The 27,154-nt window shown below is 44.8% G+C and overlaps 1 protein-coding gene and 1 pseudogene across 4 annotated transcripts; both read left to right on the top strand.

Annotated features, from left to right (window-relative positions):
* The first annotated feature begins 284 nt into the window (after positions 1-284).
* On the top strand, positions 285-27,154 carry LOC133901198 (ABC transporter C family member 14-like). Of its 4 annotated transcripts, XM_062342486.1 has the most exons (14): positions 285-1,824; positions 5,524-6,020; positions 6,377-6,638; positions 15,556-15,876; positions 16,053-16,139; positions 16,296-16,928; positions 17,392-17,556; positions 17,650-17,944; positions 18,141-18,355; positions 18,568-18,873; positions 18,953-19,016; positions 23,122-23,169; positions 26,164-26,403; positions 26,557-27,154. In XM_062342486.1, the coding sequence occupies exons 1-14, from the start codon at positions 457-459 to the stop codon at positions 26,655-26,657; spliced, it is 4,602 nt and encodes a 1,533-aa protein (XP_062198470.1). In that variant the 5' UTR covers positions 285-456; the 3' UTR covers positions 26,658-27,154. The 4 variants fall into 4 exon arrangements, with proteins under 4 accessions (XP_062198470.1, XP_062198477.1, XP_062198486.1 ...); XM_062342493.1 differs by lacking the exon at positions 23,122-23,169; XM_062342502.1 differs by lacking the exons at positions 23,122-23,169; positions 26,557-27,154 and adding an exon at positions 23,054-23,091 and having other exon boundaries at positions 26,164-26,399.
* On the top strand, positions 9,595-9,701 carry LOC133910363 (small nucleolar RNA Z247; annotated as a pseudogene).

Genomic DNA, 27,154 nt, shown 5'->3' with positions numbered 1-27,154 from the left:
CTATTACAGTATCCCCTATCACTATTACAGCATCCCTTATTTTCTACTATAGCAGTACTGTAGCATTAGGTGGAGGATCTGTTAGAGATGGATTTCCAGTGCTACAGTGGACTCAAAACACTGTAGCACTGAAAAAGGGAGATTTAAGGTCTCTCATGGAGATGGCCTTACATTAGAATCAAAGAAAAACGACTTTCTCATAAAATTTCATTCATCGGCCATAAACCCTGACACGGAACCAGAGCTACATGTCAGCCTTTATACATTAATCCCCCCCCCCCCCCCACTGCTCCTCCTCCTCCTCCTCGCCGCAACCAAACAACAACACACTTCTCTCAGTTATCTGCTTCTCCTCCTCTCCTAGTCTACTCTCGTGAGGACCAAAGTCACCAAACCCACGCACGCAACCAGACCACACCCACGCTTGCGCTTCTCCATGCGTCGCCACCGCTGAGCATGGCCCTCGCGTCGCCGCCGCCGCCGTGGTGGCTCACCACGGAAGCCTGCGACCTGCCCTCCGCGACCGGCGCAGGGCTCGGGGAGTGGGCTGGGTTCCTGTTCCTGTCGACGTGCTCGCAGCGCGTGATGCTCTCGACCGCGTCCGTGGCATTCCTGGTCGCGCTGCTCTGCCTCGCCTCGGGCAAGGCCGTCTCGCGTTGGCGGGAGAAGCGGCGGCATGGCGGCGGCGTCGTCAATGGCGGCGCGGACAAGCCGCTGCTCGAGAGGGGGGATGAGGCGGTGCGGGTCGAGGCCGGGTTCGTGGTCGCGCTGGCGGCGTCCGCAGTCCTCGCCGCGTTCTACGCCGTGCTGCTTGTCCTTTCCGTGGTGGCGCGGGGCGGAGGAGGTAAGGCCCTGGAGGTGGTGTTCCTGGCGCTGCAGCTCGCGGCGCACCTGGCAGCCGCGGCTGTGGTAGCGCACGAGAAGCGGTTACGCGCGGCGGCGCACCCGCTTGCACTGCGGCTCTTCTGGCTCGCCGCGCCCGCGCTGACCGCGTTCCTCGCTGCCTCCGCCGTCGCGCGCCTCGCCTTGGGGGCCGCCGGGCTCCCCGACGACGCACTCGCGGTCGCAGCGCTCGTCCTGTCCCTGCCTCTCCCGCTCCTCGCCGTCTCCGGCGCGACTGGCATCACCGTTATGGCCTCCGACGTAGCGGCGGCGGGCCCAGAAGACGAGGAGGCCGACGCCAGCAAGTCGGACAAGACTGTGACCCCGTACGCGACGGCGTCGTGGGCGTCACTCGCGACGTGGGCATGGATGAACCCGCTAGTGCGGCGCGGCCACCGCGCCGCCCTGGAGCTCTCGGACGTGCCCACCCTCGCACCTCCCCACCGGCCCGAGCGCATGCACGACCTCTTCGCCTCCCACTGGCCCTCCTCCTGGGCCACCAAGGACAACAACCCGGTCCGGCACACCCTGCTCCGCTGCTTCTGGCCGCTGCTCCTCCTGAACGCGTCGCTGGCGCTGCTCCGGCTGACCGTCATGTACGTGGGGCCCACGCTGATCCAGAGCTTCGTGGACTTCACGTCGGCGGGTGCCGCCGGCGAGCCCCGTTCGTTGTGGGAGGGCGCGCGGCTGGTGGCGACGCTGCTGGCGGCCAAGTCGGCGGAGGCGCTGTGCAGCCACCAGTACAACTTCCACTGCCAGAAGCTGGGGATGCAGATCCGGGGCGCGCTCATCACGGCGCTGTACCGCAAGGGGCTCCGGCTGTCGTGCTCGGCGCGGCAGAAGCACGGGCTGGGCATGATCGTCAACTACATGGCCGTGGACGCGCAGCAGCTCTCGGACATGATGCTCCAGATACACTACCTCTGGCTCATGCCGCTCCAGGTACGCACGCTGTCCATAATTTGGGACGAATAAACTCCATTAATGTTAAGTTTGTTTCCTCCCATCGGTCGCTTCAAAAGGACACAGATAGAAGACCATCCCAGGTGTGTGAATGGGTGCACCTAAGAACTAAGGAGGGTTCGTGGTACCTTTAGTTTCACTAATTGGCACCCCAAACGATCTTGTTGATTGTCCAGGTTAATTTAGAACGGATCGGATCAGTTGGTTGGTATCGTGTTTTCACGCTTACAAATCCTCTGTTTTCATGCCACCTACGTGCACGTACGTATCGTCGCTGCCAATTTCTCGTGTTTTTCACGTGGTTTTTCTCTCAACTTACAATGACAATATATATATATATATATATATATATATATATATATATATATATATATATATATATATATATGCGTTACTGTACAGTGTTTCTTTGTACATTTTTTGCAACCAATTAAGTTTCGCCGCGACTCTCCGAAACGCATCAACGGGGCGGGAAGGCGAGGGCCGCGCTGGTTTCTCGTCCTTTTTGCCCATTGCATGCCGTGACGGGAAATCCACAGGGCCAGTAGCGTTTTCCTGGTCGCATCCCTGCACTCAGTAGGGGTAGGTGACATGTGCGGCTCCCGCTCATGCCACGACACTAGCTACCTACTGAGATGCCAGAAGGCATAGCACCAACTAATACTCCTTGTTGCAATGGTCCATTCAAACATTTTTTGGATTTGAAACATAAAAATGGTATGAGTAGACTTGTCTTTAAAATGCTATCATACTCTCAAAATCTTTAAAAGTAGATTTTAGTACATACCCTATACTGTACACATTAGAGAGCATGTTAGAACGTTAATATTTTTTATGTGGAGTAGTACCCTAAATTTGCACTGATCTTGACCCTGCACCGGTCCGCACAAAGCCCGAAAATAAGGAGCAGGCAATAGGGTACTGCCTCCATTTCAATTTACTTGTAGTAAAATTGATCAAGTGTTTTTTATAAGATCTATAGATACTTAAAAATATATAATACTAATAAAATTCGTTTCATGATAAATATAATAATATAAAAGTTTTAAGTATCTATAATTATTTTAGAAAAACGTATGATCAAATTAAAAAAAATGATAAGTAAACTGAAAAGGAGGGAGGAATAGCTTTCACGACACTTCTCTTCTTAGGACGAGACAACTTACTCTTCTGCTGCTGCTGCTGCCACTGGCAGCAGCGAGTCGACTGATCGAGGTTTATTGCATGCATTTTTCGAGTAGGAGCAGCAGTGTTCCGATGGCAGCGGTTCACGTGAGTAGGTAGGTCTCGGGCTTTGAGGGAGAAATTGTTTAAGGACTACGGGCTACCTAATCGTGTACCGCAGACGCTAATTAAAATTGTTTAAGGACCGGGATCTATCGATCTGCTTGTGGAAGCCCGGCGATCCGTTCCGATCGAATTGTATACTGTGCAGGTGTCCCGAACTCAGATCGGGCGTTGAGCGGATCCAAATTTGGTCTCCATCTGCTCCGAGTAAATTTGGTTGATCAAAAATTTTCTATAGTAAAATTAGATAAAATCGTAAAAGTTGGGTGGTTGCCCCGAGTTTGACCCACCAAAATTTTGGGTTACTCTAAAACAAAACACCACTCCCTCAATTTATTCTTACATGGTATATTAGAATTTGAGAAAAGTCTTTCAAACCATACTTAAAAGATATATAAAATACGGATTTGTTGATACATTTTTTTACAATAAATATCTACATAGCTTGGCTAATTTTTTTAATTAAAAATCACAATGATTGATTTTTTAAATCCTAACATGTCTTTTATTTTGAAACATAGAGAATAATTTCTTTGACTGATTTTGGTATGACCCAGAGTTTTTTGTATGGCCAAATTTTGGCCTAGCTTCTTAGAGCATCTTCAAAAAATCTCCTAAATGACTCTCTATAGCTAAATATAGGGATTTTAATCCTAAAACATATCTCCAACAGCTTTTCAATACCACTTCTAATATTTATCAAGCCCCAAAATCACCCCTCCCGTTATCTATTTCTATGTAATATCCCCTTGCTCCCAAAAAGCTCAAGTGCCCCCAGGCCCCCGTTCGTTCGCCTGCCTCCACCACTTGCCATCCTGTGCCCGTGCCCCGCCGCCTGCCTAGTAGCAGCCCTCCTCCGGCTTCTCCCCCGCCCAACCATAGCCTCCTCTCTCATCCCTCTCCTTTCTTTCCCCTCGCCGAAGCTCGCCTCCGCCGAACTGACCACCATCCGTCGGTGAAATCTGAGCTCCACGATAAGGCTGAGCCTCCCAACCTTCTACCTCGCATGACACGAGCTCAAGCTTCATCGGATTTCCCCCTGCCCAAGCTACCACCGAGCTCTAACGTGGCTCGCCAGTGGAGGCCCGAGACTGAGTTGGGGCTTAGCCCGATGGCGTAGAAGGAGGCGAAGGCGGCGGGAGGCTAGATCTGGACCAGGAACTGGGATAGTGACATGGCTGGTCAGCTACTGAGTGCGACCGAGCAGTGGTTTGGTGTTGTAGCTTATGTGGGATCCCGATTCCTTGCAAGTGGGGTTGAAAGGGAGGAGAGGTGGCTCGGGATGGAGGGGATGGAGGAGAAAGCTCAGTCGGGCGGTGAACGACGGCGGCTGGGGTGAAGGGGAAATTCTAGGGTGCCGCTTTGTGATGTGCTTGTGTTACGGTTGAGTGTGTTTGTGCAAGTGGGAAGAAAAGGGATGCAGAGGAGGGAGGAAATGGGGAGTTGGGACTCGACCGGGAAGGTGGCTGGTGCATGAGGTGGAGGAGGATGCTTACAAGAAGCTGAAGCGAACATGGAGGGGAGACTTCTTGCTTAGGGAGGAAAATGGCGGCTGCTGTGGGAGGGATGAGCTCAAGCTTCGTTGGGTTTCTCGTGTGTGCCAGTGAGCCCAGCAACGGGTTCTTGTCCCACATTCTGTCCCAGTGGCTAGGCGGAATATGATGCAAAATGTAGAGATGAAGGCGGGGTCCACCATCGATGACATGTAGAAAGAATTACAGGGAATAGGGTATTAAGAGTTTGTTGGACAGAAAGGTATTTTAGGAAGTGAATGTTGTTGAAAAGGCTTCCTATATGAAGATATAAAAAGTGAGTTTTAAAAAGACTCTTGAAAATGCTCTTAAGATCATGAATCAAACAACCCTTAGTTCTATTTTAGTAATAATCGGTTGCTTAATACTATGACATATTGGGCTCCACGGCTGGATCTCGTGTGTGAAATGTGTTTTTTTATCTTTCCATTTTCCAATACAAATTGAGCTGTTTTATATAATCACTATAGTAGTAATCAGTTTACAATGATCACTAAAGTACTTTAAAATTGTATATATTACTAGATGTACTATAATGTGGTGCATCACCATCAATTGGGTTTTAATTCGCCCCTACGAAGGAAGTATGGAAAAAGTACGCTAAGGTTACAAAGTCACTTGCCTTAGGGTCATGCTTTTTTTTTTTTTTTTGCGAACGCCGTGTACGTCATGCATTCAGAACTTAGTATGAAGTACTTGTACGCGTTACTGTTCATCGTGTTTTTATGATTTATGCGGCAGTGGCGATCCAGGACTGCTAATCCATAAGTAAATCTCCTCGTTGTGTTTGCCTTAAAAAATAAAATAAAACTCGTCGCTGATGTAAATACATATGACATATATGTTACTATCTGTCCAGGTCGGCGTGGCGCTGGGTCTGCTGTACACGTACCTCGGCCCGCCGGTGACGTCGGCGCTCGTCGGCGTGTCCGGCGTGATGGTGTTCGTCCTCCTCGGTGCCCGGCGCAACAACCGGTACCAGTTCTCGCTGATGCAGGAGCGCGACCGGCGCATGAAGGCGACGAACGAGATGCTCAACTACATGCGCGTGATCAAGTTCCAGGCGTGGGAGGAGCACTTCAACGCGCGCATCGGCCGCTTCCGCCGCCTCGAGTTCGGCTGGCTCTCCGGCTTCATGTACTCCATCTCCGGCAACATCATCGCGCTCTGGAGCGCGCCCGTCGTCGTCTCCGCGCTCGTCTTCGCCACCTGCGCCCTCTGCGGCGTGCGCCTCGACGCGGGGCTCGTCTTCACCGCCACGTCCTTCTTCAAGATCCTGCAGGAGCCCATGAGGAACTTCCCGCAGGCCATGATCCAGGCGTCACAGGCCATGATCTCCCTCCAGCGACTCGACTCGTAATGCATCGATGCAACTCCAGCTATTGCATATCCTACCTCCGTTCTGAAACACATATCATCCTAAATACATACAATCAAATTTTAACCATTAATATACACAAAACTGTTAAAATTTGACACATAAAAATAAAAATAATGAATTTATCATGAAAAATAATTTAACATCATCTAATTGTTATTAATTTTTATTAAGAAATAGTTATCAAAAGTAAAAATTAAACGTATTTATTGAAGGTCATATTTATATCTTAAATAGTAAGTAAAAGAGAACGAGAATAATATTAATTTGCATGAATACAATGCATGCACTATGAAATGCCCACCCCACCAATGAATAATTGGCTTTCTTTTAGGTACATGACAAGCGCGGAGCTGGACGAGGGCGCGGTGGAGAGGGAGCCCGCGGCCGCGTTGGGGTGCGACGGGATGGCCGTGCAGGTGAAGGACGGCGCGTTCACGTGGGACGACGAGGTGGAGGCCGGGCAGGAGGTGCTGCGCGGGATCGACCTGGAGATCCGGACCGGCGCCCTGGCGGCGGTGGTTGGCATGGTCGGGTCCGGCAAGTCGTCGCTGCTTAGCTGCGTCCTCGGCGAGATGCGCAAGATCTCCGGCAAGGTACGCATACATTTACGTACGTACACGTACGCTCCCGCCAACTTACGACTTGCTCACCAGCATGCATACTCGGTAGTAGTGTAAGCTTGTTCTGTTCTGCTTACGTAACGCGTTGGGAGAATTGGATTTGCACTTCAACGCCATGCATGCATGGTTGTTGGTTGCACTCCCTTGTGCATGATTGAACGCTTCACGTGATGTGCGGCCTTCAATGTGGTCCGATCCATAGGATCGACATTGCCGTACCGGAAGGGAAAATTCCAACAACGGCTGTGCTTCTTTATCTCTACCGTTCATTTCCGTTAAAATTTATGTTAAAAATTAGATAAAAATAAATATAAAGTAGATAAAAAAATCAATTGATAAATAAGAGACGTAGACGATCAAGATACTGTTGCCACACGGGTCGGTCTTCTCAAGATCTGGAGAATGGTTGCTCGCAAGCTTTCTACAAAACAGCAAAATGACACCCCCACCGATCTTCAAATAAATAAATAGAGTACAGTACTGATAATAAACAACACACCACGTTGCAATTAATAAAGCCAGTGAATCTAGCTATAGTTCAAGGGGTCAGGTGTTTCAGTGTTTCAGTTTTTTCGGCCGCAAGAGAGAGGAAGATAACTTTGTTCAATGGGTGTCTTGTTCAACTTTGCCTTTGAACGATGGCGCCAATAACCACAAGATAATGGACCCTTTCAATGCTGTTTACTTATTCATTTGCTCGTACAGTAGTAGTGTAACAGTACATGGATATGGCTAGGTGAGTAGGAATGCAAATAAATATCTAATGAGTAGTTCTGAGTTAGTATTTAATTTTTTCGTTAACTTAATTAGATGTAAGTGAATCTTAATTCATTTTTGCGAGTTTTGGGTCAACCCAGTGATCCAAAAATACAAAATTTACATCCCTACTCGTGAGCATTGAACCTTTTAACACATATATCCCAGTCCTATAAATACGTTCTGTTTCAGCATAAATAATTTGCCCATCAGGTATCAGCTGTCAGGAGGTGCTCCATTGTTGTCAATCAGAGTAGGGGGAGTTATATTTCTTGAATTGAACATTTATTCATGTTAGGAAAGGAATCATCACTACTACAAAATATCACTTTATTGTCGGTTCCAAATTGGCTTTCACTACCGGTTTTAGAATTGGCATTACGCAACATGCAGTGATAGTCCGATACTATCACTGCCGACTATTGTCTACTGGTAGTATTGCCATTTTACAGAAACAAAAAAAAAATCCCGCTCGGCCACGGTCACTCTGCCGCCATCACTCGCCTCGGCCGCCGCTCGACACAATACTCATGCTAACATTGCACCGGGCTAAGCAAACATTCACAAAAATCACAAGCTAGCCGAGAACACATTCATAGAACATTCACAGAACAAAACTAGCAAACATTCAAAAAATCACTATCAAATTAAAGTAATAACAGAACATTCACATAACAAGCAGTGCTCGCCTTCGAGCAATCACAGAACATCCACCTGCGGTCAAACCACGCCACTGAGCATGCAGAACGGGAACCGGTGCTCGCGTTCCGGGACACCGGTCTTGGCAAGCTGCATGCGAAAGGCGGGAGCTCTCTGGGACGATGTAGGCGGGAGCTCTCGGGGACGTTGTGGATCTCCTCGCCGCTGTGCTCGCCATGGATCTCCTTGCTGTCGTGCTTGCTATGGAGGTCGTTGTGGATCTCGTCGGAAGCCATCGTGCTCGTTGTGGAGGTTGCTATGTGGGTCCCGACCGCCCTAGCCTTCCTCTCCCGCGCCCATCGCGGTGAGCCTCACCATGACCCCGGTCTGCGCTCAGCCGCCGTCTCGCGCCTCAGGCCTCCGCCATCGTGGATCCACTGCCGGAGATTCCCTCCACCCCAATCAGTCTCCCTTTCCCTCTCTCGTACGCGTGCATGAAGAAGCCCACCGGTGAGCTCCCCACTGTCCGGCCGTCCACCTTCCCAATCCGACCTGCCAGTGGGGGGGGGGGAGGGGGGAGAGAGAGAGGTAAGGACTTAGAAAAATTAGGCGGTCCCGGCAGGAAGAGATAGAGCCGGTCAGATGTGAGACATTCCAAAACTGAATTCGATTGAAATTTTGGGCCTGGCTTAACTTTCATTGTCGGTCCATATTATCCACCGCAGTGATAGTATCACTGCCAATCCATATTACGAGCCAGCAGTGATGACTCTTATCATTTTCGGTTCATAAGCTATGATGTCTGATTTTTTTCTGCATGGCTTGTGAACTGACAGTGATGAGCCGGTATAAAAGACCGATTATGTAGTAGTGCATGTAGATGATCATGTAATATTTGTATATGGTAACCAACCCTATCAGATCCCCTTGATTATAGGATCTCGGTTGGTGATTGTAATATGTATATCCTCATTATATAAACAGAAAGAGGGCTAGCCGGATGTGCTGAGCCATTCTCTCAATGGTATACAGAGGCTAAGCGATGGCCTCCAGCAGCTCCAACCTGGTGGCGTTTGGCTTCAACAACCTGGCCACGGTGAAGCTCTCTTGGGAGAACTATCTCCTATGGCAGGCGTAGCAGTTGCCGATCCTCCACAGCCATCAACATCTCAGCATCGTGGAGGGAACTGAAGCTGCGCCACCAATTACCGTTATGGTCTCCAAGACCGTCGATGGCAATACCGTGTAGGAGATGGTCACCAACCCGGAGTACTCCTCCTGGCTCCTCAAGGATCAACAGGTCCTCGAACATCTACTAGTGTCCCTCGAGTCTGACGTCCTGTCGCAGGTCGTTGGCCTGCCTCACGCAGTGGCCGTTTGGACTACTCTTGTGTGGCAATTCGTGTCGCATTCCAAGCCATGCGTCATGCAACTCTGGGTGCAGCTTGCACACACTCACAAGAATGACCTCAGTGCTGCAGATTACTTCAACCGCATGAAGAATCTTGCGGATTAAATGGCTGTCGCTGGCCATCCCCTCAACGATGATGAACTGATCGGCTACATCATGGCTGGTCTCGACAAGTACAATCCTTCGGTCTCTACATCAACCTTGCAGGCTGGGTGGATGAATTTTTCAGACTTCTATGCCCACTTCCTCACCACCAAGACACATCTCAAGTAGCAGATAAAGATGCGTCAATTTGGCGCATTGGCACATTGCGCGTCGCGCATCTATTGTGGCGGCCGCAATGGTGGCAACAACGATGGTCAAGGCAGGTTAGGTGGAGGCTGTGAACGCGCACCACAGATGAACCGTGGCAACGGTGATAGTGGTGGCTACTCTAAGAAGCAGAACAGGCGCGACAGTGATCGCGGCAATGATCATGGTCTAAAGTGCCAAGTCTATGACAACTTTAGCCACACTGTGCTCTAATGTCGTCATTATTTTGATCACTCCTTTTAATCCGAGGATGATCGTGTGGCAGCCTACATCAACACGAACAACACTGACACCACATGGTACACTAACACTAGCGTCACCAACCATATCACCACTAAGCTTGACAAGCTAATGGTCCGTAACAAATACAACAGTCGTGATCAGGTGCACACTGCTAACAGTGCAGGTATGTCCATCGCACATATTGGTCATTCAATGATTAATAACCCAGTTAAAAATCTCTCGTTGCACAATGTTCTTCATGCTTCCAAGAATCTAGTTTCGGTTCATCGCTTAGCCTCTGATAATAATGTTTATCTTGAATACCATCTTGACTATTTCCTTATCAAGTATCGGGCAACAAGGAGAACAATTCTTCACAGGGAATGTAGAGGTGGTCTCTACCCGTTTGCACCCAACACTAGAACCACGAATAAGCATGCCTACTCTGCTGCCAAACCCACTCAAGAGACATGTCACAATCGTCTTGTTCATCCACCACCTTCTGTTCTTCATCATGTTCTTTGATCACACAATATTCTCGTTCCTAGCGAGTCCAATAAACCATCAGTTTGTGATGCTTGTCAGTAGGCCAAGAGCCATAGATTGCCTTATGTTAGCTCACATGATATTTCCTTGTCATCTTTGCAACTTATTTATTCTGATGTATGGGGACCGGCGATTACTTCTGCCAGTGGTTTTAAATATTATGTGAGTTTTATCAATGATTTTAGCAAGTTTGTTTGGTTCTATCCTATCAAATGTAAAGCTAACGTGTTTCCCATTTTTACTCAATTTCAATCTCTAGTTGAACGAAAACTTGGAAAGAAAATCTTATGCGTCCAAATAGACTGGGGCAGCGAATATAAAAAATTACATGCTCTTTTTGGTTGCATCGGCATTGCTCATCGCGTTTCATGCCTGCACACTCACCAACAAAACGGTGCTATGGAGCGTAAGCATCGCCATATAGTTGAGATGGGTCTCGCTCTCCTTGCTCATTCCAGTGTTCCACTTAAGTATTGGTATGAAGCTTTTAGCATAGAAAGTTATCTCATCAATCGCTTATCCAGCCCTGTGATTGATAACTCCACGCCCCTCACAAAACTTCATGGTCACAAACTGAACTATTCTTTTCTTAAAGTGTTCGGTTGCGCTTGTTGGCCTCATCTCCGTGCATACAATGCGTGCAAATTGCAGTTCTGATCCCGTCGATGTGTCTTCCTTACAGCACTATTCACAAAGGATACAAGTGTCTTGATCTACAATCCGGTCACATATATGTCTCACGTGATGTCATTTTTGATGAGAAGGTATTTCCTTTTGCAAACTCCTCACCAGACGCTGGCCCTCGCATTCTCTTTGAAGAAACTCTTTTACCGGGTATTCATCTTGGCCATATGTCTAATGAGACTAACCATGCTTCCGTTTCTGTACCCACTGATCCTCTTTTGCAGCTGCAAGGACATAATAATGGGGACATGCATGGTGCTGTACAGGACATGCATGGCACTGTACAGGCTTCAGCATTAATGCCAAGCGCTTTGTCGCCCTCCCATGACAGATCAGCTCACGAGCAGTTGGACTCCTCAACGGCCCATGTGTCATCTGCTGCCGAGGTGCCGGCTCCTGCCAGTCCAAGCCCAACGCTTGGCAATGGGGCAACTTCTGCTGCCACATCATCGGCTCATAGCTCACCTGCTCCGCTGGCGGCCCCTCCTAGCCACACGCATATGATGGTGACACGCCTCAGCCATGTTCTTCGTCAACCTCGCAAGTTCACTGATGGCATAGTTCCTTATGGACTCCTATGTCACACTACCTCATAACCGGCCTCATTATCAGAGGCCCTCATTGTGCCGCACTAGAAAGTTGCAATGGATCAAGGACATGCTGCCCTTTTGAAGAATGGCACTTGGAGTTTTGTCCCTACCCCTCATGATCACAACATGATTGACATAAAGTGGGTATATAAAATCAAGCACAAGTCTGATGGCTCCATTGATCGATATAAAGTGTGACTGGTCGCTAAAGGCTTTAAGTAGTGTCACGGCATCGACTATGAAGGAACTTTCAATCCAATTGTTAAATTGGCCACCATTCATCTTGTGCTCTCCATTGTTGTCTCCAAGGGATGGGATCTTCGGCAATTGGATGTTTAGAATGCGTTTCTCCATGACGTTCTTGAAGAGGAAGTCTATATGCGCCAACCTCCTAGGTATGAAGATGGTCAACACCCTCATTTTGTATGCAAGCTTCACAAAGCTCTATATGGATTAAAATAGGCACCACGTGCTTGGTATGCTCGATTGAGTTCCAAACTGCACACACTTGGTTTTGTTTCATCCCGTGCCGACACATCTTTATTCATTCTCAACAAGGCTGGTACGACCATTTATGTTTTGGTCTATGTTGCTGATATCATTGTCACCGGATCCTCTACAGTGACGATCAGTCGTCTACTCTGAAGCTTGCAAGATGACTTTGCTCTCAAAGATCTTGGTTAGCTATATTTCTTTCTTGGCATTGAAGTTTAGAAGGTTGATGATGCCATCCTACTCTCTCAAACCAAGTATGTTGGTGACCTTCTTCGACATGCTGGGATGACCACCTATAAGGGTGTTACTACTCCCATGTCGGCCACTAACAAGCTTTCACTCTCCAGTGGTACGCCTTTGGATCCGGATAGGGTGGTTAAGTATCGTAGCATAGTTGGAGCCCTCCAGTATCTTGTTCTCACACGGCCTAACATTGCTTATTTTGTTAACAAGGTGTGCCAGTTCCTCCATTCTCCTACCAGTGTGCATTAGACGGCGGTGAAAAGAATACAACGTTATTTATATCACACTGCATCGACCGGTATGGTGATCCGTTGGTCTGCTTCCACCTTGGTTAGTGCCTTTTCTGATTATGATTGGGCAGGGTGTCCAGATGATCGAAAATCCACCGGTGGTTTTGCAGTATTTTTTGGATCAAATCTGATTTCATGGAGTTTTCGGAAGCAAATAACCGTTTCCCGCTCTAGTACAGAAGCTGAGTATAAAGCCCTTGGAAACACCACGGCTGAAATTGTATGGGCGTAGCATGTTTGTGGTGTGACAATCTTGGTGCCACCTATCTGTCTGCAAATCCAGTGTTCCATGCTAGGACTAAGTACGTAGAGGTTGACTTTCACTTTGTTCTAGATCGTTTGCACGCAAGGTTCCTGATGTTCGATTTATTCCTTCACGAGATCAGGTTGCAAATGGTTTCACAAAGCCCCTACCGGTCCGATTACATGATGGCTTCAGGTGCAATCTCAATCTTCAGCAGTTGTGACTGAAGGAGGCTGTTAGGACCTTTATCATGTAGGTGATCATGTAATCTTTGTACATGGTAACCAACCGTATCAGATCTCTTGATTATAGGATCTTGTAATGTGTATATCCTCATTATATAAAGAGCAAGAGGGCCGGCTGGATGTGCTGAGCCATTCTCCCAAACGGGTAGCTCTTAGAATAACGAAAATCAATGGCATGTTTCTATCACAAGTATGAACTACTTTTGCCTTCAGTCTAACTAGAAGTGGTTGTAGTTCAGAGATTAAAATCCCTTCATGCTTACTTTTGCTATGACAGAATTGATTTTTTATAGCTAGTAGTACATTGGACGGCACCATTCTTCAATACGTCAAAGTGTGAAAATAACGCAGAAGATCATTTCAAGTGGTTGCAATAATGCAATAGATAAGACACGACGTACGTCAATGTCAGTCCAGCAAAAAAAAAATGATCCAACAAAGACTCGTTCAGAGATCTTGATCCAATGCCACATCATCTCTCTTGGAAAGCTCCAATGGATTTTTCGTCCTGAGGGTTGGAATTTACATTTATTCTGTTTGGTCTCGAAGTTTTGGAGATTCATCTGCACAAGTGAATGTTAAGAGTCTACACAAGATTTGACAAATTAATTCGGTTGGTACAGCTGTAACGTGCTCTGGTTCAGGAATCAAATACTAACAGGAGACAAGATCTAGGCCCTGTTTGTTTCAGCTTCGGACTGTGACTTTTAGTTTTTATAATGCGAAGCTGAAACAAACAGACAACTTTTGGTTATAGCTTTTTAAAATCTGCTGGTTGGATTGTGGGAATCTGAAAAGCTATTTTTTCTCAGCTTTTGATAGATTGTGAAAGTCCATTTATTAAACTGTCCATCAAAGTTTTTTAAATCTATCATCTAAAAGCTTTTCACAATCCAGCTTTTTACAATTCAGCTTTTCACAATCCAACTTTAACTGCTTTTCAGAATCGGACGGTAACCTTTTTATACTCTAGAATCTAGGTCAGAAAAAGATGTTTCAAAAAGCATTCTTCACTGGGGCTGGTACATGTGTGATTTGTACAATTACTCCGAGGAAGGCTGTGCCTAGGCTGCATGAACTTTTCAGTGCTCTGCCATCAACTTTCTGGCGACACAAAGAGGCTTTGAGCAGTACCTGTACCTGAAATGCATCTCACAAAGAGAGAAACCGTCCGCAATGAATCACTGTTTTGTCAGCAGATGCCTAGCAATAATGTTCTTTTGGTCTTCGTACCTGAAGCCTCGCTTCAGAAGCCTTTTCAGTGCTTTTCCTGACCTCTCATGTGGTCTGATCAGGAACTCAGATGGGCCGTCGTGCTGTCTCAGTAGTGTTTTTTTCCATAAAAAAAGTTTTATTAATTTTTATTGTTACATAAAATAATACAAAGATATAAGAGTTCAATTCTGATTTCTGCATAGTATGAATGCACACCGCCAAAAAGTTTAGAGATTCATGGTTTTCGATTGTACAATGGATGCCCAGCAATATTAGGACTCGGATACGGACCTGAACGCCAGAATGAATCTGACTCGTATTTGTGGTGTCCACTTTGGATTTTTCTTTTTTGGACTTATGTCCAAGTAAGACTGCTATCCTTGCTTTGCATAGAGAAAGCTACACTGAAATTTTGTATATTTGATTTGATAGACAAGGGAAGAGAACTAGCAAAATTTTATATCTGCTGCATTTCTGTAATACTGGCTTCTGAGTATCTACCAGAAATAAAAAGATAAACTGATAATGATACCGCTCTGACTAATGTAGAAGTCCTGAACTATGCAAGACACAAGGTTCAGTCAGGTCCTGGACTATGTTTTGTAGGTTTTTTTTAAGGACTGTTTTGTAGGTTATTGATATGCAAGATAGATTAAACCTGTTTGATATGCAAGAAAGATAGAAAATCAACCGAGATTGCTTAAAATTTCGGCGATTTTGCTAGGAGTATATTACATTGGAGTACAGCAATAAGACATTTTTTTTCTTTACTTAAGACACATGCAGCCAAAAAAAAAAAAAAGAACTTGGTTCCTCTTCTCTCTGGGAATTTTGGACAACATGTACACTCAGACGCTAACTAATCCGAAGAAAATAATCTTTGAGTTCAATCTCTGAGAGAATAATTCTCATGTTTACAGAAGAAAAAATGAATCCTCTTGTAACGTTTCTCACAAGGATGCATTGACATTGTTGAATCATATCTGCATCTGCTGCAGGTGAAGGTGTGTGGCAGCACAGCGTATGTTGCGCAGACGGCATGGATTCAGAACGGCACCATCGAGGAGAACATCCTGTTCGGGCAGCCCATGCACAGGGAGAGGTACAAGGAGGCGATCAAGGTGTGCTGCCTGGAGAAGGACCTTGAGATGATGGAGTTCGGCGACCAGACAGAGATCGGCGAGCGCGGGATCAACCTCAGCGGCGGGCAGAAGCAGCGCATCCAGCTCGCCCGTGCCGTCTACCAGGACTGCGACATCTACCTCCTCGACGATGTTTTCAGCGCAGTTGATGCGCACACCGGCACTGAGATCTTCAAGGTACTCACAGTTCACATTGTAAAGCTGAATTCAAGACCCGTGCAAGTTTCTAGTACTTTTCCGATTGCCATTGTAGAATTGATGAACTTGATTGGTTGCTCCTAGTGTGTGATGCAGATTCTTAACACTGAATGAATAGCAATAGGCTGAACTCAGTGTTGCTTATGTTTCTGCAGGAATGTGTGAGAGGCGCTCTGAAGAACAAGACTATAGTCCTTGTGACTCACCAAGTTGATTTTTTGCACAATGCTGATATCATATATGTAAGTGCTTGCATATTGTTAACGGATATCAATTGATTTTAGAAGCCATAGAATTCATAAACCTTGTTAATTTGTTTCCTTGAATAGATAAACTTCTCTGGATTAATACTGAAACTTCTCTGGATTAATACTGAAACCACTGCCAAATCCTTTCAGGTAATGAAGGACGGCATGATCGTGCAATCCGGCAAGTATGACGAGCTACTCCAGGCCGGCTCCGACTTCGCGGCTCTCGTCGCCGCGCACGACAGCTCCATGGAGCTCGTGGAGAGCGCGGCGCCGGCGAGCGAGCGCGAGTTGCCCCTCTCCCGGCAGCCGTCCAACAAGAACGGCGGCAAGGCCTCCAACGGCGACTCCTCGTCGTCCTCCATCGTGGCGCCCAAGGCCGAGAAGGCGTCGGCGCGGCTGATCAGGGAGGAGGAGCGCGCGAGCGGGCACGTCAGCCTCGCCGTGTACAAGCAGTACATGACGGAGGCGTGGGGGTGGTGGGGCCCGCTGCTGGTGCTCGCCGTGTCCGCGGCGTGGCAGGGCTCGTTGGTGGCCAGTGACTACTGGCTCGCCGACCAGACATCTGAGGAGAACGCCGCCTCGTTCCGGCCGTCGCTGTTCATCAACGTGTACGCCGGCATCGCCGCCGCCTCGGTGGTGCTCGTCTCGGCGCGCTCCTTCCTCGTGGCGTTCATCGGCCTCCAGACCGCGGACCAGTTCTTCAAGCAGATCCTCAACAGCATCCTGCACGCGCCCATGTCGTTCTTCGACACCACGCCATCCGGCAGGATCCTCAGCAGGGTACATTGCTGCATCCGCCATTTTCTTTCTGTACAAGCTTTTTTTTGATAAATTTTTTTTATTAACTCTTATCATTACATCAAGATGATATAATGGTACAAAAATTCAGTATCGATCTTTATGGTGTCCGTGGTGAGCCCAAAAGAACAACTAAAAAAAGTTCAAAAACACACAGAGCACTTGATGCATTCAGCGAGAATGAAAATAGGAGAATTTAAAATCCGAAGTCTAGAACCCATCTGTGCCGAGAGAAGAGGGTCCGGACCACCTGCTCTAAACGTGTACACGCTGCAGCTACCGTCTCTTGGGACGCTGCCTGTGTAGCACAGACTAAGTACGCCGCCGGTAGAAGCCTTGTGAAATTAGCTCTGGAAATCTGTCTTTTTTTCCTTTCTTATTTCGGTTTTGCTGGATTGTTTTCATGTGTTTCTGAGTGTACGACACGGTTTACAATGTTCCGCAGGCGTCGTCGGACCAGACGAACGTCGATCTCTTCCTGCCGTTCTTCGTCTGGATGAGCGTGTCCATGTACATCACCGTGATCAGCGTGCTGATCGTCACGTGCCAGGTGGCATGGCCGTCCGTCGTCGCCATCGTCCCTCTGCTGATACTGAACCTCTGGTACCGGGTGAGTTAAAAATCCTGCTGCAAATGCATGAGTTTTGCATTAATATTGTGTTTCACTCGATTTGATTCACATATTTGCCAATTTGATATGCAGAGCTACTATCTGGCGACATCGAGGGAGCTGACTCGTCTCGAGTCGATCACCAAGGCTCCAGTGATCCACCACTTCTCGGAGACAGTCCAGGGTGTCATGACCATCAGGTGCTTCAGAAAGGAAGGGAGCTTCTTGCAGGAGAACCTGAACCGGGTGAACTCCAGCCTTAGGATGGACTTCCACAACAATGGCGCGAATGAGTGGCTTGGTTTCCGGCTGGAGCTGGTCGGAAGCTTTGTTCTCTGCTTCACAGCCTTGCTCATGGTCACATTGCCGAGCAGCTTCATCAAGCCAGGTAGGCTTCTTCCATCTGACCGACTGCATTTTTTACATGGCTACTCTAAATGCATAGCTTGGTAGACACCTATATTCTGCTAGATTCACGTACGGTATGTGTAAACCCTGCAACATAGATGGCCATCATAAGTTTTGTATGAAAATGTTATCATGTTCCAATAGTTTCAAACACTGAAAACCTTTTCATCATGCAGAATATGTTGGTCTATCGCTCTCCTATGGTCTATCTCTCAACCAGGTGCTGTTCTGGTCCATCTGGATCAGTTGCTTCATTGAAAACAAAATGGTCTCGGTTGAGAGGATAAAGCAATTCACAAACATTCCATCAGAGGCTGCATGGAGGATTAAGGACTGCCTACCTGCTGCAAACTGGCCAACCAAAGGCGATATCGATGTCATTGATCTCAAGGTAAATTGAGATAAATTCTTGTTCACTTCATGCTTTCAGTTTCAAGATATTATTAAGAAACTACATTATTTTTTAATTTATTCAATATGGCGCAGTGATCAAGCTATCTATAAAAGCAGTTGTGCATCGGCAATACCATTTTGTAGTTTCTTAATAATATCTTGAAACTGAAAGCATGAAGTGAACAAGAATTTATCTCTGTGCTCATGCAGTTTAGATATAGGCACAACACTCCACTGGTGTTGAAGGGCATCACAATCAGCATAAACGGAGGAGAGAAGATTGGAGTTGTTGGTAGAACTGGCAGTGGGAAATCAACACTGATCCAGGCATTGTTCAGAATAGTGGAGCCTTCTGAGGGGAAGATAATTATCGATGGCGTTGACATCTGCACGTTGGGACTCCATGATCTTAGGTCTCGGTTTGGTATCATCCCTCAAGAGCCTGTTCTCTTTGAAGGCACCATTCGGAGCAACATCGATCCGCTGGAGCAGTACTCTGATGATGAGATCTGGCAGGTATTCAACCAGCAATCCAATTTTATATCTATACTATTTTCGCTGTCTTTCTTTAGAACCTAAACTTATTTCCATGTAGGCTTTGGATCGTTGTCAGCTGAAAGATGCTGTGGCCTCAAAACCTGAAAAGCTTGATGCTTCAGGTACATAACTTACTCATGTAATTGTTTAATATGCTATGCAAATGTGGAAACAATATGAAATGTCATTATTTTTTCTATTTTTTAGACCAAAGGCATTGGTCCTGTTTTATAGAAAGCACCATAAATTTTAGCTGGTAAAACCAGCTTACACCGTATATAATCGAAGCGTAACAGCCATTTAGACTCTAACCAAACCTCTAACATCCAGCAACTTTAAAACAAACCTCTAAAGAAACAAAAGCATAGAATCAATCAATACCAACCCAAAAAACACATAAGACCAAACAGGCTATCCAATTCCTGCTTGTAATCTAGCAACCATGTGTTGTTCTTGATGAGCATCCACCTCCATCTTGATTTTCCTTATCATTTCCTCCATCTGTGCCCGATCATACTCCTTGGCACTCAACTTCCACCGCATCATGAACAAGAGCATCCTGTAAATAATGGCCTGAGGAGAAGAACATATTTTATTTTGAAAAACAAAATTATTGCGCGTTAGCCAAATAGTCCAATAAATAGCACCTAAGAGAAAGATTAGAATTAGTTTATCTCTAGAGCTTCTAATACTACAAAATATATCTCTAAGCATACAAAGAGAATCTGGAACCAACTTCTAGTGCAGAACATCTCTACAAATACACCAAGCAAATTTTGCAACAGGGCACTAAAACATAATGTGGTCAGCAGTCTCTCTAAGACCACATAATTTACACCATTTGCTACCCTTCCAACTTTTCTTAAGCAGTTGACTCGCAGAAGGAATTGTGTTTTTGTAAAAAGACCAAAGGAAAATTTTAATCTTCAGAGGGAGATAGCTATTCCAAATATCCATCAAACTTTCATCTTTAACACTAGAAAAAGTTATATGTCTATAGACAGAGGAAGTGCTATACTTTCCAGTCTTTTCAAAAGCCCATATAACTGAATTAGGGACCTCAGACAAACAAACCAGATTAGATATTTCAATCAAGGTTTTCCACTCATTCACCTCTTGGGGACCAAAAGATATTCTAAAGAAAAGAATAAGAAAACCCTGTCCAAGCACCTGGTGCACTGTTGCATCTTGTTGAAAGCATATTTTGTACAGCTTCTCAAATTTGATCTTTAGGGGATAGGAATCCAAACAAATAACCGAAATCTAATCTTCTTCCCACTCCTCAGGGTATAAATCAAACCCATAGCAGTATAATCTTTAATGGAGTGTAAGCCTTTCCAAAACTGAGAGCCACTAGCTGTGTTGCTACTGTAAACCCCCATCTCCAAGGTATTTCCTCCTCAAAAGTACAAATACAGGATCACAATCACCTCTTTTAAGTTTCATAATCTATTTTGATTAAAGGCAAACATTCATAACTCTAGTATCAGTAAGGTCTAAACCCCCAAAATATTTTAGCTTAGTTAATACATCCCATTTGATCATATGACATCTCTTCTTCTGTCCCTACCCATGTCAAAAGAAATTTGATCTCACAAACTCCATCTTTTTATGCATAGTTTATGGTAAAAGATACACCCCCATCGTGTAGTTAGGGATAGAACTCAAATAGAACTTCCCCCTAGATGAGAGGTACATGCATTGCCATCTTCTTTTCAACCTTCTGTCCCATAAACATCAGCTCTCTAACTCTAAGATGAGTATCACTCACCGGTATTGCCAGATATTTGATAGTCAGTGAGCCCATTTTACAATTCAATATATTAGTAACTCTTTTTTGTTCTTGATCAGAGGCTCCCACAAAATCACATCACTCTTCTCATAATTGATTTTCAACCCAGACATGCTTTCAAAACAATACAACAAAAATTTCGTGTAGACAATTGATTGATCATCCAACTCTAAAAGAATAATTATATTATCTGCATATTATAGATGAGTGATCTCACCAGGAAAAAAAATGAGGAACTAAACCTTTTATCATCCTTTCCTTTTTAGCATTACTGAGAATAGCATCCAAGGCATCTTCAACCAAGTTAAAAAGCAAAGGTGAAAGAGGGTCACCCTGCCTCAAACCTTTGAAGCTTCTAAAATAAGATTTAGGGGTACCATTGATATTGATCCCAACTCTACCACCCTCAATAGCTTGTTTAGTCCACTCTATTAATTTATCAGGGAAATTTTTCCTTCTCATAACTTCCTCTAAAAAACTCCATTGAACCTTATCATAAACTTTTTCAAAGTCAAGTTTCAGAATAACACCAGATCTATGGGTGACTTTCAGCTCATGTAACACCTCATGTAGGATGGCAATACCATCCAATATCTGCCTCCCAGGGATGAAGACAGTTTGAGACTTGCTAATAAATCTATCAGCCAAAGGGGTCAGCCTCAAAGATAACACTTTGGTAAAAATCTTATAATCCACCCCAACAAACATATAGGTCGATACTGCTTGATAGTGTTAGCCTCTTTCAACTTTGGAATCAGTGTAATCAAGCCATAATTGAGTCTGTTGAGGCTAAACTCTCTTTTATGAAACAACTCAAACATCTCAAAAAACATGATTCAATTGCCTCCAAAACTATTTGTAGAAAGTCACTGAGAAGCCATTGACTCTAGGTGCAAAATTAGATTTCACTCCGTTCTTGTGGTCCAAGTTTAGCAAAATCTGCTTTTTCAACAATATCTTGAATTTTCTTTATCAACTCTTGTTTGTGTTTCTTCATCTGGCTTCCAAAATTTGCTCTCCAACCTTTACAAAATCTCCTAAGATCTTTCTTAATCAGCTTCCAGTAATCTTGTACTTGGATATCACCTCCAGCAGGTAATTTGCTTATCAAAAGATCTTTGAAACCATCTTCAGTAAGCCATGCTGATTCAAATATGAAAATGTGTAACTTTTGATCCTCTTGTCTTCACAGGTGTCTACTATAATTGGATTGTGATTAGATCCAATTCTCAACAAAAAATTATAGGTAGCAATAAGATAGAGATGATCCCATCCTTAAGTGGTAAAAACTCTATCCAAGGTGCATCTAATAGGGATCTCTTACTTATTTGTCTAAGTAAATCTACTGCCACCTCTATGCATCTCTCTCAAAGCAACATCATCAATAAAACTATCAAACATATCCATTCAACAATACACTATATTATATCAAGATTTCTCATAAACATATATAATAAAATTGAAATCACCTCCAATCAACAAAGGATTGATAGCTTTAAGAATTTTCTGGTACAACTCTTGCAGAAAGGCAGGTTTTCTTTCATACTGGACTGGTTCATAAACATTAATCACCTCCCAAAATGACTTATCTCTTCTACTTTTGATAGTAACACTAGAAAAGCAATCACCCCTGTCCATCTCAATAGCATCTAAGGTAGCCTCTCTAACTCCAATCAGAGTCCTAGCATAGTGGCCTTGTGCAACAGTCCAGTTCCAGGAAAAATGATGGCCATTAACCAACTCTTTCAGTTCCCTAATAGTATAATCAACCTTAATAGTTTCTTGAAGACAAAGAATGTCAGCTCTATGTAATGTCAAAAGATCTTTCAATTGCCTTCTTCCTTTAGCTCTCAACCCTATGATATTACAGAAGAGAATTATCATGATTTACTTCTTTACTTCTCCCCCCCCCCCCCCATCTTTTTTTTTTTGCACACAACCTTTCTTACTCTATGCCTCTTCCTTGGTTCTGACTCATGAGGAGGACAACAACTCTAAATCCAGCCCAAGAGCCATGCCATTTTCCTTGCTGTAGTCCACCATCTTCTCTTGGGTTATACCCATATTCACCTCAACCTTTTCCTCAATCTCAGCCTCATGATCAGCCTTCAGCATCTGTTTCTTAGATTCCTCTAATATTTCTCTAGCTCTCAGCAAGAGCAGTCCTAGTTGTCTCTTTAGCTTGAATAGTTGATATATTCTCAGAAGTTGTATTATCATCACTGCCCACATTGATTTTACAAGACAAAGCAACCCTAGATAAATACAAAGGATCTAAGGAATTAAAAACAACAAAAGAGTAATGTTTGGAAGTACATGAGATGCCATTCTTTTGTTGTTTAATTGCCTCAGCCTTTATCTGGACAGGGACACCATCACCAACAATTCTGGAGCTTTTCCTCTTGGTAATCACTAGACCACCTCTTCTTTTGTAGGTCACAGGTGTAAACTCCTCCTCCTGGTGAACAACCTCTTGTATGGATGTATGGATTTGCTTTTCTTGTTCAAAACTACCCATCTCTACCACTTTCTCAATTTGAATCAATTGAGAATCTTTAACTAGATTCAGGTTCAATAGTGGATCAATTTTATTTGCTCTTTCTTGCACTCTTCCTCCAGCCTCTTCATCTCTTCCCTCTCTTTCTAGGGGGTTCTCCTCATAATCTACTTGTTCCTCATCTACTTCATCCTCTACTATCTGTTGTATAAAGTCTTGAGAGTCATTGATATCCATGTAATCATTTATTACTTATTGTGCACCAGGTAACATATCTGGGACAACTTCCATCTTGTCCTCATCCTGCTTCAACTCTGAATTTGTGTTGTTTCAATTGATATCTCATTTATGACATTATCTTTAGCCTCCTCAAAGTTTTCTGCAAACATTTCTCCAATATCAGTCTATTTTTTGTTATTGGTGGTGTTACTTTTGCCTTCTTTACTGATACCTTTTCACCCACTTGAGTTTGCATCAATCTAACAAAGCCAAAATCATGGCTGCCTTCAGAATCCCCACCTAAATCCTCACCATCATCCTCATCTTTATCAGCGTGTCTATCAAATCTAGAGGGGGGTTGTCAGATGGTGGAGGATGTTTGCCACCAGCATCAATTTGCCAAGTGATCTTATGACCTTCCCTATCTATAAAGACTTCTGTCTCCCCTCTAATTTGACAAGAATGTCTACATGCTAGTTTCACCTTAACAGGGCCAGGACCATTTACAGAATGTTCATTAACCTCCAAAGGATCACTAGCTAGACAAGCTATCTCAGTGACAGCTTCCTCAGTCTTAGCAAAGGCAGGAATACCAAAGGCTTTGACTCATATCACCTCTAGAAAACTAGAAGCATCAACAGACATATCTGTAGGCTTCACATTAGCTTTAATTACTGTCTTTTCCACTATTTAAAACTCAAAGCCCTTGAATTTGGTTAATTTATACCTCATATCATCAGGAAATGCAATCATAAATTCCTGATCTTACATTTGTCTTATCTTCCACCCTTTTTTGCCTCTAAAAACATGGATCATCTCTTTATCTATTATGTCAGTGGTGGCCTTTCCTCTTTCAGTTATTATCACCCCCAAGACCTCCTTATTACTCCCAGCCTTTTTAGCAGATGGAATATGCATGCTATAAAATCCCATGCTTGGAAATCCAAACCCACACACCCTAAGACCTCTTTTATCAAGACAAGATGTGGCCTTATGACCAATTTTCTTACAATTGTAACAAAGTTTTGGTTTGGTGCAGTGGGCTCTATGATGACCAGACTCATTACAGTTATAGCAGTACATTTCAGATATAGGAGCTCCAAAATTTTTTACATTCCCCTCTTGCCCCACATTCCTTTGGATTTTTGAAAACTCTACATCACCCTTGCGCTTCTCCTCTTGTTCTTCTTTTAGCTTATTGCACAGTTCATGCGCTTCAACCCTAAAGGATTTTCATCTCGCTCTTCAGGTCTCCTTTTGTTATTCTGGCGGAAGACACCCCCTCCTTGAATACGATCCCCTTCCGCTTGCTATAGATCTGGATCCGTATCAAACTGCTGGTGACCTTCTCGATGAAAAATATTCTGATCATCTCTACCATAACTGGAAGAACCACCCCTATTGAAGTTGGAGGAAGTATCTCTACCCAAGACCAGAGGGCCATCTCTACCAAAAATAGATTGATCTTCACGTCGATGTTGCAGATCTCTGCCAGGGTGCCTTCGATCTTCCCCATCTCTTCCCATCGGAGGACCTTCTCTTCTGTTTGGATCAACTCTATTACCAGATTGAAAGGAAGACCCTCCCGTCATCATCTCCTTGCCCTTGTTACGGTTCATCTCACCTCTAACCACCGTCACGAATGAACGAGAGTCAACTCTACGGTGCACTGCTCAAACGATTCGTCGTGCCGATGCCCCAAATCTTTGGATCTCCACTGGTTTTACAAGGAACCCTAGAATCGCCGCCTCAAGCGCTCTTCCTCTCTGCACCCACGCCCAGAAACCACACGAATCTGTCCAAGAGTGGCCGTATATGTCATTGACATAGGTACCAAATGCAAACTTGGGCTAGGCAAAAAGCCTGAAGAAGCTGGGCTATGTAATCGGCCATCATCTTGGAGCAGTTTCGGAGAATCACCAATGACGTCTTCCACCTTCGCCACAACTAGAGACTTCTCGTGCTCGGATTCAGCTCGATCCTTACTTGAATCAACGCTAAGATCTTCCTCAAATTTACCGGCACCGCCGGTAAACTCCCAAAATGAATCGCGCCGAGCATGCATCAAGAATCCTCCAAAGCACCCCGAGAATCCACCAGCACATCTCTAATCTCACCTTGAAGCTTCTGCCCAAGCCAAGATTGATCAGCAAACTTGATGACGAATCTCTTGGATCCTCAAACCCTAGCTCGTGTCGTGCCGAAATTGGCCAAAACCGTGCAACAGGGGTGGTGGGGAAGGCACAGATTGTCACCCGCCCCACCTCCGACCAATCCTCCACCTAGTCACCGGCAGAATCGCTAGGACTCCAATCCATCTCCACTCTCTCTCACAACGTGAGTATCACCTCTCTGAACGCAACTCCACCCATCTGCTCTAGAGCCCGATTGACCGACCGGGATGGGACTACAAATCCATGTGTAGTTTCAAACGCTGCCACTCCCCAGGGTCAGTAGTTCCCCTTACTTTTTCTATTTCAATTTTCCGTATTGTTCCATCTCAAGGAGTGCATGCTCTGGAGCCGGCGGATACATTTTGTGATCTATCCTGGCTTTCTCCATAAAGATACAAAGAAAGTTACTAAAGAGTACTTACCTCAGTTACTTGCACGAACATTTTAATTGAAAATGCCTAATCTGTATGTATTTGCTCTATTAATGTGCTAACTTGTGTTTACAACATTTTTTGTTCAAAGCAAATGTCGTAGAACATTTATTGCAACTACCTACTAATACGACATACTCTGCTTCTTTTACCTAGTTGTCGACAATGGGGAGAACTGGAGTGTTGGACAACGGCAACTGCTATGCCTGGGCCGGGTGATGCTGAAAGGCAGCAGAATATTGTTCATGGATGAGGCCACGGCTTCAGTGGATTCCCAAACCGATGCTGTGATTCAGAAGATCATCCGGGAAGACTTTGCAGCTTGTACCATCATCAGTATTGCGCACAGAATACCAACAGTCATGGATTGCGACAGAGTCCTCGTTATAGATGCAGGTAACTATCTAATTTTTTTCATTTTTTTTCGCAGTGAACTTTAGGATTTCTTAGCAACATTGCAAATATCAGAATTAAAATCTGCAGCTCGAGTTGTTCGGTATCATCTTATTGTCGATCTAAAATGTGAATTGTTGCGTTATCACTTATCAGGACTAGCAAAGGAATTTGATCGTCCAGTGAATCTGATCGAGAGGCCATCTCTGTTTGGAGCATTGGTTCAAGAGTACGCAAACCGGTCATCTGACGTGTAGCCTTTGAGATGGCGTAATTTTTTAATCAAGATTTGGGAGGAAATAAGGGATCAAAATTTCTCCCGTGATCGATGAGCAAGCTGCCTTCATGCTTTGAATTAATACTGCACGTCCAAAAAAGTTTTGTGAGCGGTAACTAGCTCATGTGAAAAGGCTGAAAAGGAGAAGCCACGGTGTGATCAAGGCATCAAGATTCAAGATGACTAATCTGAAGTATTAGATTTCAAGATATCTTTCAGCCCTTTAAGCTGAATTTTTCTATTACTATGAACTGAAGATGATGTATAGTGTATCCTTCAACCGGAATATTATCCTCAAGCAAATGTTCTGTCGACCAGATCAGCTGTATGGAGTTAAAAATGACGAAAATTGCAAGAAATATTTCTTTTTCCAGAAGAAACAGATAACTTGGGTTTGGGTTATCTATACTCGATCCATTTTGTTTTACTTGTCCTCTAGGTATCGACAAGGTATTCAATAAATTTATTTTACCATTA

This window comes from Phragmites australis, chromosome 2 (genome assembly GCF_958298935.1).
Source record: "Phragmites australis chromosome 2, lpPhrAust1.1, whole genome shotgun sequence".
Taxonomy (NCBI): domain Eukaryota; kingdom Viridiplantae; phylum Streptophyta; class Magnoliopsida; order Poales; family Poaceae; genus Phragmites; species Phragmites australis.
The sequence above is the reverse complement of the archived record's forward strand: the minus strand, read 5'-3'. Positions and strand labels throughout refer to the sequence as shown.

What these genes read in the sequence shown, in the direction of transcription:
- LOC133901198 (XM_062342480.1), top strand. Translation starts at nt 457, where the DNA reads ATGGCCCTCGCGTCGCCGCCGCCGCCGTGGTGGCTCACCACGGAAGCC. An exon ending in TCTGGCTCATGCCGCTCCAG is followed by an intron (nt 1,825 to 5,523) that starts GTACGCACGCTG and finishes CTATCTGTCCAG; the next exon opens with GTCGGCGTGGCGCTGGGTCT. An exon ending in GAGCAGCTTCATCAAGCCAG is followed by an intron (nt 17,945 to 18,140) that starts GTAGGCTTCTTC and finishes TTCATCATGCAG; the next exon opens with AATATGTTGGTCTATCGCTC.